General features: G+C 37.7%; 1 protein-coding gene across 2 annotated transcripts in view; it reads right to left on the minus strand.

Annotated features, from left to right (window-relative positions):
• ATP2A2 (ATPase sarcoplasmic/endoplasmic reticulum Ca2+ transporting 2) overlaps positions 1-25,170 on the minus strand; it is a 48,686-nt gene that overhangs the window by 19,051 nt on the left and 4,465 nt on the right. For both annotated transcript variants that reach the window (XR_005102287.1, XM_037375432.1), the window contains exons 4-8: positions 20,434-20,538; positions 16,792-16,930; positions 4,708-4,788; positions 2,754-2,839; positions 1,369-1,833 (exon numbers count right to left, since the gene is read on the minus strand). Coding sequence is in view for 1 of the 2 variants with exons in the window: in XM_037375432.1 (XP_037231329.1) it covers positions 1,369-1,833; positions 2,754-2,839; positions 4,708-4,788; positions 16,792-16,930; positions 20,434-20,538 (876 nt within the window). In the remaining variant the exon portion in view is untranslated. The remainder of the gene's footprint in view (positions 1-1,368; positions 1,834-2,753; positions 2,840-4,707; positions 4,789-16,791; positions 16,931-20,433; positions 20,539-25,170) is intronic.

A 25,170-nucleotide genomic window follows, 5' to 3' on the forward strand; every position in this document is an offset into this window, starting at 1 on the left:
AGTGAAACCAAGAATAAGCGTATTGTTTACAGATATTATTAGGATTTTGCTACATTTTGCAGGATCTTACAATTAGCCATCAGAGGTTAACTAGGAACGAAGTCGGTTGTACTGCACAAGATCTAAAACATTTAGCCCTCTAAATATAAGGAGTAAAGTATTTAGAGCTTTTAAATAAACACAACTTAAATGATGAGTTAACCAGGAAGCCTTCTGCTTTTGGCATCTGCACAATTAAAAAATCCCTGCAAAGACTAGGGCAGTTATGCAACCATACTGCAAGTAACCTCCTCTAGAATACTGATGAGCAGCTACTTTGTGTCTCTTAGGTATAAATACTACAATACCTAAGGAAGTAGAACAAGTCAACCACCAATTAGAAAGAAAGAGCCATCAATCACATGAGAATGAAGTGCTTAAGGCTTACAAACTTTTGTCACTGGTATGCAGTGCTCAACATTTACACATTTGGAATTCGAACCCAATGAAATGACTGAACATTTGATGTCATACAGTTGTTATGCCCCTGAACATCTACAGTTATTAAGGACTTAACATTTTCTCCAGAAAATTCCTACAGAGAACATCAAGTATATGGAAAGCACAGAGAACTGACAACTGAACTTATATTACATTAAGCAACTAGCTGTTTAAGAGCCTCAAAATCAATCAACACCAGAAAGAACATGGGGGGGGGGGGGGGGGGGGAGAAGGGAGGAGGGGCACATAACTTACACTTAAGATGACCCTGGGAATGCTGGTGACAAGGTCAACTGCACCTCCAAGTTGCCAGATTAGTCATACAATATGGCACATTGAAAACACTAGTGATCTACATCAGACCAGTAGGAGCTACTGAAGACACCCAAATAAAGGTGGAACCACTCAGTAGTGAAAATACCTTGGATTAATCAAGTTCCTGTAGTAAATCATCTATCTTTTTTCTCATTGCTAAGTTTCTCCACCGGTCATCTTGCTAAATGAAAGAGGCAAGGATTTTACACTTACATACATCCTGATTCTACAGTGTAACTATGCTACCTTTCTGAAACAGGATAAATCATACTAAATAACTACCAGTAGACAGAAAGGCTTACAGACAAGTCAATGGAAAACTGTTTGCAAACAACTTTCTCTCCCATCAAGTGCGGGAACAGCTATTTCTGGCCATGACTAAATAAGGGAAGAGATAAAAGCCTTAAACACTACACAGTGGAAAACTGAATTAAAAGTGGAAGCTTATCTTAGGAAAATAAAGCAAGATTTTGACGATATGAGAACCAAAAGACTCACAATCAAAAGAATTCAAGCAATGCTGGCTATTCAGAATGGCTGAGAAGAAAAAGGGAAGAAGCTAGTTCAACATACCCTGCAGACTGACATCTGATTCGTGGTCAGAGTACCAGTCTTGTCAGAACAAATAACTGACGTGCAACCCAAGGTTTCCACAGAAGGAAGACTTCTAACAATAGCGTTCTTCTTGGCCATTCTCCGTGTTCCAAGAGCCAAGCAGGTGGTAATGACAGCAGGCAGACCCTCAGGAATAGCAGCAACAGCAAGAGCAACGGCAATTTTAAAGTAATAGATAGCACCTCGAATCCAGGAGCCACCATGAACCGGATCATTGAAGTGACCAATGTTTATTATCCAAACAGCGATGCAGATAAGGGAGATGACTTTAGACAGCTGCTCTCCAAACTCATCCAGTTTCTGTTGGAGTGGGGTTCTCTCTTGTTCAGTAGCCACCATCTCATCACGAATTTTTCCAATTTCAGTGTTTACTCCTGTTGCAATAACCACTCCCATAGCTTTACCAGCAGCAATATTAGTACCCTAATGTAAATAAAGAAATGGAAAGAGAAAACTTGTGGTCAATCTATAAACAGGTTTTGGTGGTGAGTTTTGTTTAATTTAAAAAACACAAAACCACCAAAAAACACCTTATGTGAGTCCAGACTGTGTTTCAGCTATGACACAGGAAAAGGTAAAGAGGAAGAGAATGACATTGCCCCAGTACCTGTAAGGGAATATGCCAGTGCAGAATTTTTGCTTACAAAATGGGCTCAAAATGAATCGGTATTGACCCATTACAAGCAACACAGTCAAACCCAGCTGATGAGTAAGGAGTATTCAACTGGGAATCTTAAGTGTGCTTTCCTTTCTTTTTTATGAGGATTGTATTTTGCCAGTTTTAATGTAATAGAGGTGTTCTCTGGGGCTCCCTTTGTAAACCTACTTAATATAAGAACAGCTGAATTTTCTACAAGGAGCCTACCAACAATAAAAGAATTTTTATTTTGTTATCTGAAAGTCATTCAATGCTTCCTTTAAACAAATCTGAACTGTTTCATTCCTATATAGAAAGCCAGTTCTCATCTTTTCCCTCACAATACTGCAATTTGTGTGGGCATTCTTACCAGTCTTAAGGACTATTACTTTAGAAAAGCAGTGTAGAAGCACTTTAAAAGTGCTCCAGCCTTCAAGACTTTCTGGCTAAGGACAAAAATCAGTTTCCTCACATAAACTGGTTTCAACAAGCATCTTTCCTGAGGACAGCTTTTATTACAAGTTTCTTCTAACTTTTAATTCATTTAGTTCGATGTACATGGACACACACATACAGATGCGTATAGAGAATACGGCAAAGAAGTCATACAGTTTTTACCTGAACAACTGAAGTTCTGCACATTTTTGTTTATCAGCTTCATTATTATCTTATAAAAGTTTTGAAAATTTAAAAACAACTAACTCACAGAAAAAAGCATGTTCTTCTTGTCTTGGTTTACAGCACGAGGATCAGGCACAGGGTCAGTGTGCTTAATAACAGACACAGATTCACCTACAATAAAGATAGTAAGTCTTAAGAAGATATACATATACTATCTTAAGTCCTGTAGGGAACCAAAAAGTTGTAATCCTTAGTCCTGAAGTTTTTTTAGATAGAGTTCTTTTCCTCAAATGATTTTATTTAATTTCTGAAGTGAAACAGGAAATATTTCAGCTGACTAAAAAAAAAAACCCAACAGAACGGCTGGTTTTTAATGAAAATAGGAAGGAATTTAAGTGAAAATTTTATATAGTTAGAATTAATGAAGCATACACCAAGGAACAAGAAAAGTAAGCAGCTGGTACTCCACTCCTTTTAACGTAGCAAGATCTACCGCATGAATTAAGATATTTTGTGAGCTTTGCATGCAGTACCAAGCATTTCAGTTCTCTATGCACTGCAAGAGGTATGTTCTTATTTAAATCATTAAGATGTTAGCACAGTTACACATCTGTGATGGTATACATCACAGTTACACTGGCAGACCTTAAAAAAAAAAAGAAAAAAGAAATTAAGTGTCATGCAGCCATCTGTTAGTTAACTCCTTCAGCTGGAAGTCTTCAGAGAACTCTTCCATAAAGACCTCCGATGTATCTATTTCTATAAGATGTCACACAGGTAAGAAAGGTTTCTTTTTCTACAAAAACCAGATGTTATTTACTACATCAGATTTCACGAGGTAGTGCTCTTGGCTTCAGTCACGGAGTGAAACTACTTTTTCTAAGCTGTAGAGTGCCAAAGTTTCCTACTTATAAAAGCTTTCTTAAGTAGCATCTTAGACTTCAGTCCTGCATTATTAGTTAGGAGACTTAAGCATCAACTTGAAGTAGTCTGAAAACAGAAGGTTTTCTTTAAAAAAAAACAACCAAACAAACAAGCTGTTATTTAAACAAAGGCAAGGAATTACTCCCTTTATATAGGCTTCTGGTAGATTATTTCTTCTACTTATTTCAGTTCTGATAGCTTGACAAACACAGAGCGCCTACACTTTCTTATGCTAAACATAAGTAAGCTTAAACAGTTCTGTACAATTCAGGATCTGTACTGAGAAACCTTGGGGCCTGTTTCAACACAGATTTAAGGATCAAAAACAGGTTTCTTTATTAATACTTTACTGGTTTAAAATTCAAGGCTAGTTAACATTAATCTATGCTACCAAAACAGGCAGACAGATCTTCGTGTTCCAGCTGAGAAAAAAAATGTTATAGCATGCTTGGCTGATTCCTAGCTTCTTTCCTATATTCAGAAGTACTGCTACTTTGTTTTGTGTTCAACAAATCTGAAAAGTGCTCTAAATATAGCTCCTACACTTGAGAACCGGTACCAGAAAACACATGAATGTGCCTTCACAGAATTTCAGCAAATAAGGCTTCAGTGTACTGAGTCTCTGGAAACAGCATTTTAAAGGCTGCCTGTACTTCAGAAGTTCTGCGCTCTCGTGAGAAAAAATGGGTAACTGTCACAGAAGACATTTAGTTACAATCTCCATACTTTCATACTTGAGCAGTGACAAGATGTTCAAACCTAGAAAACTGAATGAACTAGAATAGAAATTCTTTTTTTTTTTCATTTTAGTTTCCCACAAGTTACCAGTGTGTGTCTTGGCCTGGGCTGGGGTGAGAGGAAAGAAGAAAGACCAAAAAAGCATTACAAGTCTCCACAAGAATGCTCATCCCGCTGAAGTGAATGTGTAAAGTCAATGATGAAGCAACATTTAGCCACTCTCAGAGTTAAGTTACTAGATCAGAAATTTACTGCACTTGAATGCAACACACCACTTTAATAGCTACAGGCTTGCTTCTAATGGATAATTCCAAACAAACAGTGAAAAGGCACTTTCAATTATGCACATAATTATCCAAAATTCACAGAAACTATACCTGTGAGAATTGACTGGTCTACCCTTAGAGTTGTAGATTTGATAGAAGTAATTCTTATATCAGCAGGAACCTTGTCTCCAACTGCAAAGAAATGAAAAAGACAAAGTTAGAATTTTGTTATTTGAGAGATTTCTAACCAAGCATACCATTACCTCTATCAGCCAGGAAAACAATTTTCCAGTAACTGTTCAGATGCATAAGATTACTAACAGCTTATTACTGTTTTTGTGGCTTGCAATACTCCAGTTTTCTGAGTATCCAATATACTTCAGCAATTTAGATTTGCCTTAAAGACCTCTACCCTTACCTAACCTCAAAGAAAGAAGTCTTAAATCACTGGATTGTGACCACTTAAAAGCAAAGCATTACCACAATTTCAGTATATACCCATAGCTAAAACAAATAGAGTTTTGTTTTCAGAAAAACTGGTCCCAGAAAGTCTTCAGGTTGTTTTCTCTATGCCCAAAGTCAATCCTCTGCTCTCCAAAGATCAGAATGTTATCACATTTATTTATTTAGATACTAAAAGAAATTTTCCTTTTCTTTGGCACCAATTGTGAGAATAACGTGCTTCTGCAAATCTGCCACTTTAATGTTGTACTTTGAATACTGACAGATGTTTCAGAGTTGGAAGTCAACTTCACATCATACACCAGCTATATTTTTTCAGTAATGCTACTCTATTAAATATCCCACAATCCATACCCAGTTAAAATTTTCAGAGCTCTGTGTTTTTCTATGCTGCATTTATCTTGTCACATATATTTCTACTTTGCAGAAGACAACACTGGAGGGAAAAAAAAAATTTAAAACCCATAAATAAAAAAAAAAAACCTCCACTAGCAAATGTCTGAGACCCCAAGGCAGCAGACAACACAAGAAGCTAGCAGCACACTCCTAAAGATGGCAGAGTAACAAAGTCAGTTGCCAGAGCTCTGTGGCTGGTTTAAGCACCTCTTATCATCCTAGAATTAATTATTCTCCCTTCCTAACTTCTCTTATCTAGCTTTTAAGAAAAAAAACTAAAGCTCCACCATTTTGTGACTGCAAATGAATGGCTGCATGCAAATTAACTTGCTAAAGCATATTAATGAGTCACGTTTCTGACTCATGGGGGGGTGTTTCTACATTCTGCATGTCAATATTGCTAACGAACGCACAAAATCCAACATTTCTAATGTAATTCAGCACTGCAAGTATTCAACTGTCAGCTTTTTCATTATAAAATAATGCAAAGAAACAAAAGAAGGGAGAATAACTAGCTAAAAAGAGCTGATGTTCTCAGTAGACAGTCTGTGTCCCTGCAGTAAAATCAAAACAAGCTGCAATTCCTGCAGGAACTGCTTATGCAACTAACAGCAACAATGCACATTAACAACTAATACCATGGATAACTCTGCAGTGGTGTTACAGCCTCAGAAGATCCAACCACTCACACAGGAAAACACTATGGAACAAAATGCTGAAGAGCACAATTAAGTGCTACTTCAAACCTTAAGTAAACTTGCACCACATGACTTTCTGTAAGGTCAAGGAAATACCAACCATTAAAACCAGCAAAAGATTGCTTGCTTTTTTTTGTAGACTTAGACGTGTATTTTTGTAAGCATATGTATATGAAGAGATCCAATAAATAGCCACAAATTCCCTTTTTGTATTATAGCCTGCGAAAACTGATTTAAGCCACAATGCCCTTGAGCAGCAAGAGAAAATAGCATTAGACAAACAGTGACCTAGGCCAAAAATGGCAAAACTATTCATATGCTCTCCTGATGTCGTGAGGAGGTTTATATGCAGACAAAGAATAGCAGCTGGTTTTCAGATATCACTGAACAACAGGCTAATACCTCAGTGCAACGTGGTGTAACGCCTGTCGATCTGCACAGACATTTTCAAAGTACTTAAAGCAGCTGGAAAACTATAGCCAACTCAAATACACTGCCACATTTGACAACACTGCTAAAGACTTAATCACTCCCTAAAAAAGAAGCTGTTAAAAAAATAATCTTAAAATATTCAAGTAACATATGGCAAAGTTTACAAGTAATTTTCCAACCTACTTCTGAACAACTCTTAAGTTGTCCAAACTCAAACGTCATACAAGATCTGAAGTATTAGGAAAGACCCCTGTTCTAGTAGACTACTGGCATTCGAGCATCGGTATTTTCATGAGAACTACTATCATTATCAATTGCATGAATCACCAGAACTGAAGTGTTAAAACTTCGAAAGCTGCAGTATCATAATAGATTTCTCAACAATTTAAGATAAGGCACTTTGTTCACTCACTATCTCCATTTGAGAACGCTGTAGTAAAATATCTGAGGCATTTCCAATAGGCAGGAAAGCTGTGTATCAGGATCAATTACAGAACTATTTTAAGCTGCTCTTTGCAAAATAACAGCTATGACACTAAGTCATTTATAGTCTTGAATATACTTTCATGAGCATAACAAACTGAATATAGATAGGAAATCATTCTGTGCTAGATCGGAACCCACAGCAAGTTTTTAGTGAGCAGTTCAGTGCTCATCTTATCTACAAGAAGGGTTTTTTCCACATGCTTCAACACGGGAAAGAAACTGGGAGGGTTTTGTTGTTTTTGGGGGAAGCTTTTAAAATTCAATTGCATTTCAGTCCACCGAACCAGTATAAGTATTACACAAGGCTTGAAAAACAAGAATTTAGAAGGTGAGTATGTATTTGCGTTGCTCAGTACAGGGCTGCTGCTACAGTACATGGATATAATCCCACAGTTTTAAATCTAAAATAGCGAGTCAGTTGCATAAGTGATTTCATCCATGATTTTAACCAAAGTGTTTAAGATTAAACAGTCACTTGATTTCTACAAGAACTCTGAAGAACTGAAGAAATCAAGTAAGCTGCTTTCAAAGCTGCTCAGGTACATGTTCTTGAAGCATGGTGTAGCCAAATACTTAACTACTGATTAAAACAGCCCTTATAAATATAAAATTTACTGCTAATTTTATTATAATAAGAGCAAAATTAGGGTTTGGTTCAGATCATTACAGCTTTATTCACAGAACCTTTTTACTCACGTACAGAATACTAATTTGGAATTTTAATACTGAGCTTCAGCACGCAATAATGGAATCTGGTCTAGTGGAAGGTGTCCCTGCCCATGACAGGGGGGACAGAACTAGATGGTCTTTAAGGTCTCTTCCAACTCAAACCATTCTATGACTCTACGAATCTGTTTAAAAAGAGTCTGGTCCCTGTAAGGGGGGTGGGATGGGGAGAAATTAAATAAATCTGTTTTACTTAACTGAGCACGAGCCTGTACCAAAGCAAACAATTGACGATTTCCATGCCTTGATATAAACTGGAGTGGTACTTGGTTGCGGTATGAATTTAAAGTTTATGGCAATTGTTTTAAATAAGCCATATTCCTTCACTGAAAACATGGACAATTTAATATCTGAAAATACTGTGTTCTTCAGCTACCTATCTAACTAGCAGTGTTATCTTGCCAAGATTCCCACTCACTACACCTAACACTCTAGCCTTTCTTCCCTAGTTCAAAGCTCCCCACCTTATCTTACTCCTCCCAATGTTGTGGCAATGTTATAGGTCAATTTCTACTCTGTATGTACAGTCACGTACATATGTTCAATTTTAAGTACAGTACAACCCTATCAGAGCACATAAAACGTGCATTTACAGAAATGACTGCAGTTCCCCAGGAAAGGGCTTCCTCGTTAACAAAAATCCTTCAAGGACAATCCAGCATACAGACTGCCCTATTTGATTTGCAAAGATGCCTTGTAAGAGAACATGATTCAAGTCTCCAAACCTACTTCAAATATGGAATATATCAAGCAATGTAAGTCCTGATTTAATACTCTTGTGGTGACCAAGTCTCAAGACTGCAATTATCAACTCGTTACCCAGGTATCTCATTTGAGCACCGATATTTTACTTTACCACTTTCCAAGGCAGCAGTAATACTAAACATTTAACTTCAGAATTCTGTCCGAAGATGGTTTGAGACACACACTGGGAGAACTCTACAGCCCAAAGGCACTACTAGCGTGTTGCAGGCTACATCAGCCGGTGGTTTAAGGCGCCCAGGAAGATGAGCAGACATGATGGGGCACATAAGCTATGAACAACAAAGCTAGATGGAAAATAAACTATTAAAGCTGCATGGATCTCAGTCGCTGTTATATTTTTAGCTACATCTGGGTATCAACAAAGAACTTTATACTACAACAGACCTACACTTATCTTTCAAAGTCTCAAGTGATATTCTAGATCTTCTAATTAAAATTGTTGGTGACTGTAGGCTCAGGAAGCAGTATTAACGTTACCCTTGAAAACTACTGTGATATATAAAAGTCCTCCAAACAAAACTACTGCTTTAAATATGTACTTTGAACACTGGTATGAGCTCTGTTAACAGCCTCTGATCCCTCCCACAACTGAAGACTTGCTAAGAGGAGGTTTACAGACCAGTACATTATAAACAAGTGAAAAGTTTTGCTTCTTTTTTATGTTAATGTGTAACAAAAATTGTTATTGTAAACTGTGTTACAGTAACAAATGTAATGTGTTGCAATAACGGGTGATCTGTTTGCAAGAAGCCCATCTAAGTGATCAAAGTAAATGAGTAATTTTTCCCATAGAAGTCAGAATGGCTGTTCATATACAACATGCACTTGATACTTTCTTATTTATGCTTATCATTAACCAAAGTTAATGTCAACCTCTATCTGCTATCAGCAGGCTGGGGTCGGAACTGGACTTTTGTAATAAAGATCAGTACAGCTCTGAACTATTCTGCCACTGTTGTCTGAGTTTGTAACTTCTTTTAAGGCAAATTCTGAAGAACTGGGATACTATTTCAACGTCCAGTTGAACAATTTGGGAACACAAACAACAGTTCCTGAAAGACAAGATGTTCCTCCCAATTTCCATAAAGGCCAAATAGACAAAAAAGCTCCACAAATGTTACATTGTGTTGTTTTGCCCCCTTCTAAGTGGCTTAACAGATTAAGGTTCATTTTGACACATTCCATCTATTTTGATTTTTTAAGACAGTATGGTCTGTCTCCTGCTTTATTAGGATGCTCTAATTTCATCAGGCTACAGTAGAAATACTACCAAATTCAGCAGATACAACCTACCGCACTGCTATTAAAACATCTCTGATTCAAAATACATTATGCATGGGGTTTTATCATCAAAAGGGAAGAGGAATAAGTATTAATTCTTCTGCCAAAAAACACTGCGTTAGCAACTATTTTCTTTAACTGTCTCAACATTACATATAATTATGGGTATAGTTATTTAAACCACTTTCTCTAATGAGATGCTTAGCCTCTTGAAGAGTCAGTTATTTTGAAGTCCTCTCTCTTGCCCAAAAATAATTTCTTATCCTCTGAATGAGGGGACACACCATTGTGTGAATATTTACCAATAAACTGAGGCAACTGAACCTTCCTACATGAGGTATGGGTATCACTTCAAGGTTTAAGAATTGAAATAAGTAGTCTTAAAATAGCACATATGAGATGCTACATACTTTAATCAACCAGAGCCAAGTATTGTTTCTGCTGGGGGGGACAGGAACAGTTAAAACTTACACGTAAACAGAACAAACTGCTTCTATTTAGAAGTACAGCTGCTGCAACACAATTGGTTTTAATATTAAACTTCCTCAGCATGAGCGCAACGGAAGAAAAATTAAGTATTTAACACTTCCTGAACAGGGTATAATAAAATGCTACCAAAAATCAGAAGCTCTACAAAACAGGAAGATTGAGTCCATCTATGCTTTCATACTAGGCCAAGAGTGTCAAATTGTCAAAACCAAAAGACTATGAGACATACTTCAAGTCTTGAGCTTCCACTCCAAACCAGTATGACAGATTTATTTTCCAACAAGAAGAATTTTAACAGCACTGGCCCACTCAGTTTTAACCATAGTAATAAAACAGCATTTCCTTTTACTGCCAAGATGACAGAACACATTTGAACACATTCATTCTTTGCATTTATGATGCACGCTATGTATCAGACAACATTCTGAAATAGCCTTCTCTATCATATGCCGCTCTGCAGCCTGGACACAGAGAAAATATTCAGAGAACTTATTGTGCAGTGTGATTCTTCTAACCCAAGAACTGTTAGAGGTAGAAGTTAAAATTCAAACAAAACACATACATACTGCATTCATCAACAAAAAACAAACGAACACAAAAAGTTTAGCTTTCTGGGAGCAAAATATTTTAGGGTCAGAACAGAGGGTTATATTGAGAAAAGTTATGTACTGTTTAACACAGTGTATCAAGACTTGAATTATTCCTACTTTCTTTTTGTTCTGTGAAAACATACTTTTAAGTGTCATTCTCTCTGAAGAGGGCACCAGAACATTAAGTAATATGTGCCAATAGATGAGTACCCAGCCTGTAAATCTGCACTTATTTCTATTCTCAATTTGTCTAGCTTTAGCTTGTAATCAGTGGATCTATTTCTATCAGCATCTCCTAGATTGAAAACTCTTGTGATCGCCTCCATCTAAGTGGCAAGTTAAACTTCATTGCTGTTCAGGTAGAGAACAATTACATCTTCACACCAGAGCTGAAGTCCTTTTTCCAAGTTAGGCTGCATGTGGGTTAACACAAGAAAAAAAAAAAAGTAAGAATTCTGGAAGTGCAGCACAGCTCCAAGGGTAAGTTTTCTTTAGCCTTAAAAATGCTTGCTTTGCCAGGGTGAAATGGTATTAACACAATATTATCTTGATGTTCAAGCATTTTGTTCAGTACTATTTGTGCTTATAATAAAACCCCATTGCAGTACCGGTTCTAATCAGAGTCTAGAACGTCTGATATGTTCTGAATTCAAACAATTAAGAATTAGTTTCACTATTTTTACTTAACAGCTTGGCAACTCTGGAGGAAAATGCTACAAGAATTGGGGAAAAAAACTGGAGATGTGTTTTGTAAGTTTTCCAATGTGTATTGAAAGCAACACAAGTTCAGGCTGTGCCCTGACTTGAACCTCACGTAATTCCAGACTTCAGTGGAGTACTGAACAGAGTTTGGACCGCATCTGGTTATCTCAAAACTGCCTTGGGTGTGTTAAAAAGAGTTTAACAGCTAAAATGCTCACTGAAGCTAACAGATTTATGCAGTACTCGTATGTGTATTTATTAACTGCTGATCTTACCTCCATATTTTTTCTGGTTCAAAAGCAGTACTTTATGGAAAAAGCAAAATATATGCTTGACCTTTAAAAGCCAAACCTGACAATTTGCACTAGGTAAGGGAGAAAAAAAAAACAACCAACCAACCAACAGCCACAACACAGCTTGCAGTCAAGTTTTTTTCCACAAGAGATGCTTTCAGCAGCATGCTTTTAGGATAGCCCCCAGCAGGTCACCATTCCGGCCTTAAGTCTTACTCAATCCTTTTCATTATTTGTTTCCAACCTCAATACTTTTCGAAAAGTAAACCTGCATCTCTAGCACCGAGTCTGAGAAACTTTTCTAATAACCAGAATTGAAACACAGACACAAGGACCCAGACATTTTGGAGTAAGATCTGCAATGCAAATGTTTGTTGCTTATACTACCAGGGAGAACCCATGGTTCTTCATAACCACACTGGAGTTTGACATAATTCACATTAAGAATCTTCCTTCCCAATCTTCTTCACCTCAGAATTTATCTTTCCTTGATTATAATGGTATCTAAGCTTTAGGAAGAGTCTTACGAGTGCTCTACAGTTAGAATTAAAAGCCTCATCAAAATGTAGTTCTGCATACTTTATTATGCCAAGTAAAAACTTAAAACTAAGTCTTCTGAAATACACACTAATTTAATAATCAACAGATTCTGAGAACTCTGTGTGTATTGTTAAGCTGTTGAGTACTTACAGGTATAATAACGGAAGACAAGAACCATCATTCAGGACTTCAGGGAAAGAGGAACTTATTGTGACTCCAGTTTGGTCACTTACAGATTACAACTAATGAACATTCATTTATTACATTACAGAAACTCAGACACGCAGTATCTAAAATAGAACATTTTAGACAGGATAATACAACAGAAGTGAACAAAGCTAATTCCTGTTCCCAGACGTGCTTCTTTAAAAATCTTCGCAGCCAGTCTGACACACTGATATCAACTAGACTTCATACAGAACTTGTAAGAACTAATGCCATGCTGTTTTAAGTTGTTACTTTAACCAAGGCAAACAAAAACTCAACTGAAAGGAAGAAGAACATCTTTAATCTATTAAGATAGCCACTAGTTATAAATTTAGAGTGCATCCTCCAACAAACTTAAGCTTTCATAGCAGCACAATAATCCATTTCAAGACAAGTCAAACTGAAAAGCCATCTGAGGACAGCATCTGGATTTTTTTCAGTTCATCAATTTTAAGACACAAACAGTGTAGCTTAGTAACCCTTACACACTACAGTTCCGAGAACTATGCCCACCAGAGGTCTGCAAGCAAGTTTAAGGCATACATCCCCCTACACGTTCCAGTTGGTTATACAGTTTATTTTCCAACATCTCTGCTTAAGTGGACACAGAACAACAACTTCCTAACATAGACAGTTCAGAAATTCACGTCTGCACAGTCTGAACAAATACAGACTACAGTGTCTGCTAGTACACCTGCAACATTGGAGCACAGCATTTATGTCGAATTTGTTAGCTATTAGGCATAAGGACCAGTAACTGCTCAAGCGTTCTGCAGTATTTCATGCACACAGATCCCCAAGAGACACACAAGACAGCAGGTTATCTACCACTTGAGCGATAATCTAATTCGTGTTACTCCATATTCACTGCAAGGCGACAATGCGGACCTGCAGTTTCCCCCCTATTACTTCAAGTCAAATAAACCACCATCTGTTTCTGCTGTTGGCAATCAATTAAAAAAAAAAAAAAAGTCTTCCAGGAGCTTTGTTCTAGAAGGCTATGAGGCAACCTGAATGCAAACATAATGAACGCAGTCAAACTCTGCAAACAGCTTAAGGAGCCACAATAAAAAGTAATAGTATAAACCAATATTGCACTGTCTTTGGGTTAGGCTAAGCCTACCAGGTTATCTTTAATGGGTTCAAAATATTGAAAATACCAATTTATTTTGAAAATGGTTCAATGCTACTCTCAGGGAACTCTCACAGTGTGAAGAGGCAAATTATTCCCCCACTTACCCAGAACTACAATACTAATCTACCAAAGAGTTATCACTGTCAGACCGACATAGCTACTTCAAATTAACAAAGCTGTTAGAGCATTAAATACAACTATTTTGTAATGGAAGACCTGTAGAATGTTGTTCCAAATTAGATATCAGCATAGGGGAGAAACCCATCACCTGGTTATTTATGCCACTCAGTTGAAAGAGATTTGCCTGGACACACAAATGTCATTGGCACTTTGCCTAGAATTCCATACCCAGATATGTCTCCCAGTATGAAGTGCTCTGTCACTTCCCTACATGGTCATCTTTTTGCAAACACCATGTCAAAGGCCATCGCAGAACTCCTACACTTGAGGCACAGGCATGCACACAGTCTCTCTCACCTCCAGGTCTTGACACTAACACTGGTACATAGTGTATTGCTCTTTACTTGCTCAGTAGCTTTTCTGGGTTTGATTACAATTAGAATTTCATCATTGTCTAGCTACAAGTTCGAATTTGTTGTTTTGGTTTGTATTACACAGAAGCACTTATGGCTGTATTAAACATCCACATGTCTTAATCACCTTCTCTTGAAACTGCAGCTGATTTTACTTACCAACGTAAGAAAAATGATGAATGCTTGGCTTAAGACTAGCTTGGGACTGTTTGACCCACCAGTTTAAGTGAGTATTTTAATCTGTATGAGCTTCTACAGTCAGTCACCAAGCCAGACCACGTATCTTAAAGGACAGTCATAAGGTTGGATAATTTTTCTCTACAGAAGCATACAAGTTTTAAAGTTTACTCTTTTAAAAAAAAAAAAAATAAAAAATCGGTTCTACACGTGTTGGACTATCACACACTGTTCTACAAGCAGATTTTAAATAGTGCAATAGTCACCCTATGAAAAATAGGATACTATGTTTGTTAAAGACAACCTAGTGTTCCATGTATGCTAATCAGCAGTTTATTTCCAATTCATTTCTCTCCTTCAAGCATTGGCCTTTAAAAGACATGGCACCAATAACTGATTTTATTGACGCTGACAATATACAGCTAAGTAAAAGCTCACACATACCCCAACTGGTTTACGTACAAATTTAGCTTTGTCTTTTTCTGTAAGATGAAAATGCAATCTCTGCCTCTTCCAAAATAGCAAAGAAATAAGCAGAAAATGATGTACTATAGACACCTGGCAGAGCAGCAAAATCCAGCATTTTTCCTTAGTGAAAAACCCCAGACCAGTACAAAATACAGTCATCAGTTCTACCAATACTGCTTTAAAGTGCCAAAACCCACAACCCACTACTTGCAAAACTACCATTCTATTACTGACATTTAAAAACAGGATAAAGATTTGGACTAGACATTTACTGCACAGTCTGTAACATTATACAGTTGTTTGCCTCAAAAAGACACAGAAAATGTCAGCTGCTGAAACAGAATCTCATTGCAGAGCTCACAGATTTGACTGTACAGTGGAGCAATAGTGAGTCAAAACAGCAGAGTAAGTGACAAGGTATCGTAATTCACCCTTTACTTCACCTATCAGCACTTTGTAGTTGTACTTGGTCTTCACCAACAGATGCTAAGAGGAAACTAGCTTCAGCCTTCATGAGATTCACACTCGAATTAACCCTAGCCAGGGCTGCTGTAGCAGAATCATCCTATGCACAAAACGGAGGCATGAGACAGGGCTCAATGAATGTTAAAGTTTCTTATGGAATGAAAGCTGGGCAGACGGCCAACACCAACTTCATTTTGAGTGCATACTCTCTCTGCCTGCTAATTAAAATAGAAGGATAGTCAAGTTTAAGGGTATATATTTATCTCCTCTTGAGACAGCTACCACCTCTAAAAGCAAAGTGACACCAGTGCAAAGAAAGTTTGATGTACACCCTTAATTGCTCCCAAAGGGCCAATCACTCAGTTAACAGTTGATAATGACCTACAAAATACGAGTACGCAATCACTCCTGACACTTAACAAGAACCACCTAGTTCTATCTGGGAAGGAATAGGAAACATTAAAGTCACTGACAAATCCAGTTGAGAGAAAGAGTTATTGGTATGGCACAGTCACCAAGATGAAGGAGTTCTAGCTGTAAGTATAGAATACTTCTATTTTTGCACTCCTTCCAAATAAAGGTACATCTTTTAGGGCAAATCTAAGTTATTAGAAAGCTTGATGTAAAATTTCAGTCTTTTAAGTCTGGTACTTAAATGATTACACCAGAGAAACAGGAAGCTCTACTTAGTATAGTTATCTCTATTTGTGGTCTCCTATACAGCAACAGGCAAAAAAGCAATAAAGAATTATGAAACTTGAGAAAACAATGATGTCATATGCCAGTCATACTAGCCGAGCGGACATTTGTAAAGAGAAGCTGAAAGACACTGCTACCACAAATAAAAAAAGCTGGAAAAAGTCTTCAGATGAAATTATCTTTCCTTAGATAAAAGAACAGAGCTGGAATAAAAAATAATAATAATATAATCTGCATTCCAGAACCTAAGAAAACTGAACACATTTCAAAGCTAGGAAAAAAAAAAAAAAAAAAAAAAAAAAAAGAGTATTTTGCAATAGAAAACAGACAAGTTAGGACACTTTGAAACCAGACTTTAGAAAATAAAATTTTAGAGTAGTGACAAGTGTTAAAACCTCTACTCCAATTAAGACGCTTTGCTTTTAGACCTACCAATTAAAGTAAGTGGCAATTTGAAAAACAATCCCCTCAGTGCAAATGCACATTTAAGGTAATTACAGATGAACAGAAGCAAGATTGTTTGTAAGTGAAGCGTATACTCAGGCATCTCTGGAAACTGCCCCCAGGGCCTCAAATCATTAAGACAAGGCCCCCACAACAATTTTACAATAATATGCTAATACAGGTATGCATGACATAAATGAGTCTTACCTGCCACTTCTACAATATCACCTGGGACAATGTCTCTTGCTTTAATCCTCTGTACACTTTTTCGGTCTTGTCGATACACTTTGCCCATTTCTGGTTCATATTCTTTAAGAGCTTCAATAGCATTTTCAGCATTTCTTTCCTAAAAGACACCAAAAGTGTGTAATTTTAAAACCCTCAAGGAAAAATACATATGTCAGATCCATTTTTTCAAATGCATTATCATATGAGTATCACTGACTCAGCTCAGCTCCATTTATTAATGCAGAAAGTTAGATGAACCTTCCCCTTATGAGGCTGCTGACTGGAAATCATTACAACATTATCCGGGTATTAGTGGGCATTTAGAACCTAAAAGTTGTTTATTCAAACCCTGCAGCATTTCCACTGTTTCTTGTTACAAGGAGGCCACACAAAGAGTTCTATTTAACACATGGATGTTTTTTCACATTAAAAAAGCACTAATGCAGAATTAAACTCATGGATATAGTCTTGTCTCAGCTGTACCTCACCAGCTGGAGCAGCTTAGACTCCAACTGGAGTGGACTAGCACTACTAAATTTCACTCACTGATAGAAATCAAAGGTCAAGTCAAGACAAAGCTCAAACAACGTATTATCAACTTTTCTTCCAGTAAATCAAGTCACAACTACAGTGAAATTAAAGCATACAGACTAGAAACTTCCCCAAAGTCTGATAACAGTTTACAAATTTACATGAATCCCCCCATACGACAACCTTTACATTTCCACTAACTAGCTTTTCTATCTCAAGCGCAATTCTCTTGGCTAAGCACTACCAGAGATCAGTATCAACATCGTGATGCCTCCTAGATAAAGGACAACATAAGAAACCAACAGCTGATCAGCACTTCTCCAAGACCTAGAGAAAAGTTAACTTATTTTCCAGCCTATTGACAAGTACAAACATCATGTAGTCCTGATGATTACAGATAATGTTAAGTGTGTGCATACTTTTTAGAATGTCTGTGCTTCAAATATATACCAGCCTTTCTATGTAATAAAAACTTCCTCCCGCATGTATCAAAGCAGAAACCTAATCTTTAGAAATCTGAAGGTTGAGGTACTAGGTACTTTCTTTAAAACGCAGCTGAAAACCAGCATTACCAAAATTTCCTTGAAGGACAGACCTTAACATGGCACAGCTCCGTACCAGGCAGTGCAGAGATACCAGCACAGACCTGTAAAAGCTATAATTAATACTAGCCTCATATCCCACCAGGTAAATTAATTTTGCTCCCCAGCATAATAACGATGTTGCTTTTCTACAGATTAACTACAAGTTAAAATTAGGCAAAACCTTAAAGGTACAACAGGAAAACCCACAAAGGGAAGGTTTGTTAAACAGAACTTTTCCTTCAAAAAGGACAAATAAGAAAGAATGAAACATCATGGCCCAGGTGGCCAGGAAGGCCAAAAGCATCTGGGCCTATATCAGAAGTAGCGTGGCCAGCAGGACTAGGGAAGCGATCATCCCCCTGTACACACTGGTGAGGCTGCCCTCAAGTACTTGTTCAGTTTTGGGCCCCTCACCACAAGAACGATGCTGAGGTGCTGGAGAATGTCCAGAGACACGCTGGCAAAGCGTCTAGAGAACAGGTCTTAGGAGGAATGGCTGAGGAAACTGGGGTTGCTCAGTCTGGAGAAAGGAGGCTCGGGGAGACCTTTTACACTGTAGAACTACCTGAAAGAGGTTGCAGGCAGGGGATGGTGTCTTCTCCCAAGTAAGAAGTGACAGGACAAGAGGAAACAGCCTCAAGTTGTGCCAGGGGAGGTTTAGATTGGGGATTAGGAAAAATTTCTTCACCGAAAGGTTTGTCAGGCACTGGAACAGGCTGCCCACAGAAGTGGCTGAGTCACCATCACTGGAGGTATTTAAGAGATATACAGATGGGGCGCCTAGGGACGTGATTTAGCAGTGGACTGGGCAGCGCAAGGTGAACGGCTGGACTCAACGATCAGTTCACTTGAAGTTAGGGTAGTTAAGATTACCTTGCCAACCACCAGAGTACTAGCAAATGGCACTGTGGGAAAAGTGCATGTGAGAGGAAAGGTTGAGGAGGGCAGAGCTAAGGCAATGACTCAGGTGATCTCATCTAGTACCTGTAGAAACAGATACATTTATGGGTGGAGACTATGTATTGTGACTATTTTCCATACCCATTAAAACAAGGGAATGAGTCATTTAATCTGTACAGCAATTTTGTTTCACAATTAAGTTCACTGCATGTAGCCAGAGAGAGATATGTATTTTCTTTGCACACTATCATGTCTGAAAAAAATTGGTTATTTCCTACAACAGGGTATGCAACCACACAGGAAAATCCCCAAACTATACAGATAGCTTTACCTTGCATTTTGTCCTTAAAATCACTACATGCAGAAATGTAGCTCTATTTCAAGTGCAAGAATTAATCTTTAACAATTGCTTTACAAAGATTTGAATAGAAAAATGACACTTAATGGGGCAATGCTGTCATCCCTCAACTGACACTTAATTCCTCTCCATACCAGCTCTAGCAGTTGCACAGCAAGCTGGGTACTGCTAAAACTGAGCATTTCAAGGGTTAGTCTTCAGCCAGCTTACTTGGGCTAGCACAAAGCAAAGCACACAAATGTGCAGCAGTGCCACTCAATGCCACTTCTGGTGGCTTCCAGTGTGTAGGTTCCTCTCAAACATGTTTTAACTGGTTAACAGGGCTCCTCCTCTTAATTTTTCTTGTTGTTTTGGAGAGGGTTGCCTTTTTTTTTTTCCCCACGCATGAAACCTAATGTGCTAAAAGTAATTATGTCATATTAACATCATCCCTTTAGAAAAAACAGAACAAAACCAGCCTTACAAGGAACTTTGAAAGTATTTTAGGATTTTTAGAATTTTTTTCTGTAGATAAATTAACCTAATAAAGCATGCCCTGTCTATAGTGACCAAATTAGTAAACTGAAGATATATGAACAATTTTGGTCCAGTATCTCCAGAAGTGTTAGATTATGTTATGGATATTACGGCCAATAGGATTTATAAAAAGTCATCTAACTCATCTCACAGCTAATAACATAGGAAAACTTTCATGGTATTTAGAAGTTTTCAAAAGAAACTTCTGCCATTTGACAGACATGCAGTCTTGTACTTTGTAGCTACTACAGTAATTAAATAGGAAGAATTAATACTGTATTAATTCTATTAATAAATGTACTAAAACATAGTATTTGTCTCAAAAGGAAGCAGACAAGAAACTGGACTACAAATGTTCCATCCCTTGTTCCTTAATTGATACACACGCACACCTTTTTTTTTTTTTTACAATCCCATCCAATTCATTAAATTAAATCTTGCAAAGCCCAGAAATATTTCCCAAATTCAGGCCTTCATTCTGGACTGCCTAGTTCATGTGTTCAGTGTGTGGCCAAACAAACTGACAGGAACTTTGCCTTTTTGGCTGTACTTCCAAAGCTTACATGTTACCTTTAAGTCCAAACTTTCTGTGTAGAAATTTTATGGTATGTCGACTCTCAGGAATCTAAAGTTAACACCACATTACTTGCACGGTATGAAGCAGCTGACACTACACTGTACAGTCCTTCCTCTTAAACAAAAAGAATTGATGTTGTAAAAATATCTGCATACCTGCCACACTCCCACAATTGCATTGGCTACTAATATAAGTAAGATTACAAAAGGCTCTACAAATGCTGTGATTGTTTCTTCACCTTCTTCAAACCAGGCCAGGACCTGTATGAGAAACACAATGATTAAAATTACTAACTGATTTCCACAGACACTGTGCAAACTTTACACCCAGGAAGTTTCAGCTTGAGGTTCAACTACCTAGACTTAAGCAGTTTTGGAAATCTTGCAATCTTTCAAGCTGCAGTTTTGCAGTTCATGAATGAGCTGGCAATATACAATGGAAAGGAAAAAGAATCAATACTAAAGTAGTAAAAAGTTATTTTCCAAGGCTGCCTCTTTTAAAGGAGCAAGCTATTTATTTGGGAAACATACTGCTACTTTTGCTTCACAAATGAAAGCAGAAGTTGTGATAACAGCTACAGCAGTGAGAAGTTTTTCTAAAAAAAATTTATTACTGTATACAACAGGATGCAGACTAGTTAGTACATTAAACTTTGCCAGGATATGAATTTTAATCAAGTTAATTGTTCTTTACCAGTATCTTTGACACAAATGAAAACGGTTTTACAAGTTTACAAGTGAGTACATATGGAAAACAAGCATCTACTCCTTTAAATACAAGTAGTGTCGAAGCATGTAAGTGGATTGTATAGTTACATCTGAAGTTGAAATCTGAGCGAAGTAACTGACAAAACTCAAATCTGAATTTTAAAATGTAAATCAGCTTGAGGACTTGCATGAAAAGGCTCCACAGATATTTTCTTTTAATTCATTTGCTTTAGAATTACACTCTAGTTCTAGGCTTCTGCCATTCACTTGAATGGGTACGTGTCAGGCCTCTGCAGAGTTCTGTAATTACTAAAGAAAAGTCAAGCTAACATGACCAGAGAGGAAGAGCTTTTTCGTGAACATGTTGAGCAACAGGAAGCCTGGAAAGTGACAGTAAATAGGAACAATGTGTTGAGATAATTAAGGCTGGTAGTCAGGCAACAGCACTCTGAATCACAAGAAGACTGCAGTGAGCAAACCGTTACTAAAGCAAGCGCCATAATTCCGCCAACATGCTGCTCAGAGCTATTGCTCAATTGTGAAACACTCCAGGACGTTAAAAGGAAGGAGCAGCAGCATGAAAGCCTCAAGCAGAAAACAGACTGTCAAGCAAATCCAATGCAACAACAAATTTTTATTACAAAAGGATAAACTTAGAAGATCCAGGTTACAATTAGCAAGACTGAAACATTCCAGCTGGCAACAAAACATTTTGAGGGTCTGCGTAATCCCTCTGGAGAAGAGATTTAGTTAGGATCTCTTATGCTTTCTGTGTCTCAGTATTTCTTCCCTCCTCCCCCCCCTAAATCTCCAATCCCCAGTAACAACTTCTGCCATTTGACCTGCTACAGCAGTCATCCAGTTTGAACTGTAGTCTTCACCCATACCCCTTAATATCACAGACAGCTGTTACTCTGCACCAGCACTGTTGCCTCCTGTGGAGCTAACGGTACATCTCCAGTTTTCTTAGCATATACAAGGTCACATGCTGCCATAAGAAAAGATGCTTAGGATCTGCTTCTTCCCTCCCTTTCTTTATTAAAATTTCACAGAGCCCATTTTGCTTCCAACAAAGCAAGTAAAATAAATCATTTTGTGATGTTCTTAACAGAACAGGCACCTACAAGGTTAACTGGAATAAAACATCTGCTTTACACAATGCTAAACCATTATCTCTTCAGATTGAATACCACACGTGTTGTGAAATAACACTGAGAAAGCCTGCAACTTTACCAGGTAAGGAAAGTAGCTACAAGGACAGCAAGATCCAAGTATGTCAAGGAGAACCAAAATTAAGTTTTCAACAGATCTTTTCTTTCAATAAGCCATTATTTCAGAAAGAGCAGATGAACCTGACAGTACAGACCTGATGTTTTTGATTTTAACTGTTGTGGGTTTTTTGGCAAAATTATCAATACGTGACCAAATTAAAATGAAGTATCTAGTTAATCCTGGAAGCCAACAACACAGATTTCCCTCCCCAAAATTTCCATACAATTACTAACAGTGGAACAATCTAAGCTCTAGTTCTAGAGTGTTTTAGTAAATGTAGACATATAAGTAACGGAATGCATTTAGGTTTTGGTTTTGTTATAGCAGACTACAGCTATATTAACACTCCATTTGGGATACTTGTGATATATAACATGTATTGCTGTAACACATCAGGTTTATTATTTGACGGTAGCCTGAAGTAAAAACAAAGCCACAGTAAAAACCAAAGACTGAAACAGGGAATACAAGTATTTAACTAGGCATTTTTAGTAACAACAGATCATATGTTGAAACCTGGTAGAGACTAGACAATTCTTGTCCTGGGCATTGAGTCCTTGTCAAAAAGTTTCCACTAGCACACTTTTAAGACCCTGGAGAGTTTTACAGTTAGAGATCTTTTATTTGACTGCTACTCGGAAGGGCTCCACCGTATTTCAGGCCTAATCACTTTTAAGACTCAGATGTAGTACAGCTTAATTTCCAGGTCATTGATCTCCAATGTACTTGTTCAGGCAGTATGGTCAATAAAGTTACCATGTATTTAAGCAGCTTAAGGGGGGGAGGGGGGGCGGGGCAGGAGCAAGAAAGAGCAAGATAATTGCTCAAGAGAAATGCAAGTCTGACAATACAAGGGAAATTAATAGCAAGACACAGAAGTCCGTATCAACAGCCAACGTAAGCAGCATAAAAGACAGCTTCCCTTCAGTACATTTGCTTCAGGGCTGCTAGAGCTATGGCTTGCAGAAGCTTGTTTTAATCAAAGCCTAATGGGCTGGACCTACAGGACAGTAAGCCAAAAAAATACACAATGACAGGCAAATAGCACTTAAGTTTTCATGGTTATTTGTAAAAAAGGGGGCAGAGGTACAATGCAGAAGTCAGGCAGCAATGAGGTGACTACTGATGAAAAACAGCTAGAAGAACAGAAGTGACCTCAGAACTTTTCGCATTTCTGCAAGTTAAATATCTCTGCATTGTCAGGTAAGTTATGGAGGCAAGTTCCCTCTGATGGCTATCATTAAGTAACAAAATAAGAATTAAAGAATGGAAGTTTCAAGATAGAATTCTGTTGCCCAGCAGGCTGCACCCGCTTACCACTAACAGAGGAAAAGCAAACAGTTTGTTGTCAGCAACCTAACAAGGATTTTTGTTTGTTTTCCATTTTGACAATGGAAACTTAGAAGCAAGCTGGGATAGTAAGATCTCATCCTAACAAAAAGAAACCCTGGACTAATTAAGGTGGGTCATGTAGAACTATGGACTGCGTTTAAGAGAGCTTTCTTCTCACAGCATACTGTGAATTAAGATTCAGTACATTTTGGGGAGAGTACTAACTACTACTCAGAAAATTGTTTTCTACTGATCTCTCTTTTCAATACAAACTACCTTAAAATTAAGCAGATGCCAACTATTTTAGTAGTTCTGGTACTTGTTCCATGTCCGTTATACTGAACACCAAGAAATACTAAGCGTGGGAGCCTTTTCTTTAGTTCCATTATCCAGTAGGGATTTTTATTTGCTACCCAAGGAAAGAGGAAGGAAAAAAACCCACCCCAAATCAACAGATCTTGACCACACCCAAGTAAAAAATTAAGATTTTTACTGGGTTAACAGACTGTAAGCACCCATCACACATGCTATACTCTATTTCTGAAAATAAACATATTCCTGTGTTTAGCGTAGCAATAAAGGGGAGAAAAAAAAAAAAAGAGATATAGCACCTAGAGTTTAATTTCTACCAAGTAAAATTGAACCCAATTCTCAGTTTTATTGACCCTACCCACCAGTTGGTAGGGGTACCACCAGGTGCTATTGAGTAATTGGAGTTTAGCTAAAAGCATGTCAGTGTAGCATCCCACAGCTATCCTTATCTCATGCCACATACTCACTGCTACTGACCGTAACAGGCAGCTTTGGGGTGATTTCAGGTCAAAGCCTGCATCATTTTTACTGGCACATCTTACCCTCCAAGAGTAGCTTTGCTCATCTTTTAACACAGATTAGGTTATACTCATGCTAATTTACAGGCTGTAATAATCTCTGGACTAAATCACAATATATTGTTTTAATCTAAACATGGATATCTGCTATTAGAAAACGTTCCCAGAACATTCAGTTCTAAGTCAGTTTAGGAATCAAAGAAACAACTGGCAGGGTGAATGCTCTTAGGATGCTGTCTTAATATTTAAGTTTTTGGTAGATTTCGTAGCCTATGCTGCACCTCCTAGAAGAAAATTCACTGTTAGTGTGGTGCAAAGACTGCATGGTTAAGCATACACCACTACTTAAAGAATGTATACTTTACCAAAGAATTATTCCACATCAGGTGCACAATCAACATCTTGCAACTTGTCAAGACCATTTATACAGCAAAGAAAGCTGTTCTTTAATGTAAGTACTGTAAATCTGAGTACATGCTACCTAAGGAGCAAGAATTAGAAGGCACAGTTCACAGAAAATTAACCATCCTCTTACTTTCACCTAGAAAGTCAGGCTATGAGGGCACTTAACTGCCGAGATAAACCTGTAGAGTGTATTTCTGCATAGGCTTCACAGATTCAACAGACCACCAAGCCAAGGTCCAAGCCTATACGCAGATCCATTTACACACCATCAGAAATTATTTACGTTGCTTTTCTTCAAAAGCCATACTTAAGGCTTTAACTAACTAGGCACATCTGTAACAGCAGT

The sequence above is a fragment of the Falco rusticolus genome, chromosome 1 (genome assembly GCF_015220075.1).
Source record: "Falco rusticolus isolate bFalRus1 chromosome 1, bFalRus1.pri, whole genome shotgun sequence".
NCBI classification, from domain to species: Eukaryota; Metazoa; Chordata; class Aves; order Falconiformes; family Falconidae; genus Falco; species Falco rusticolus.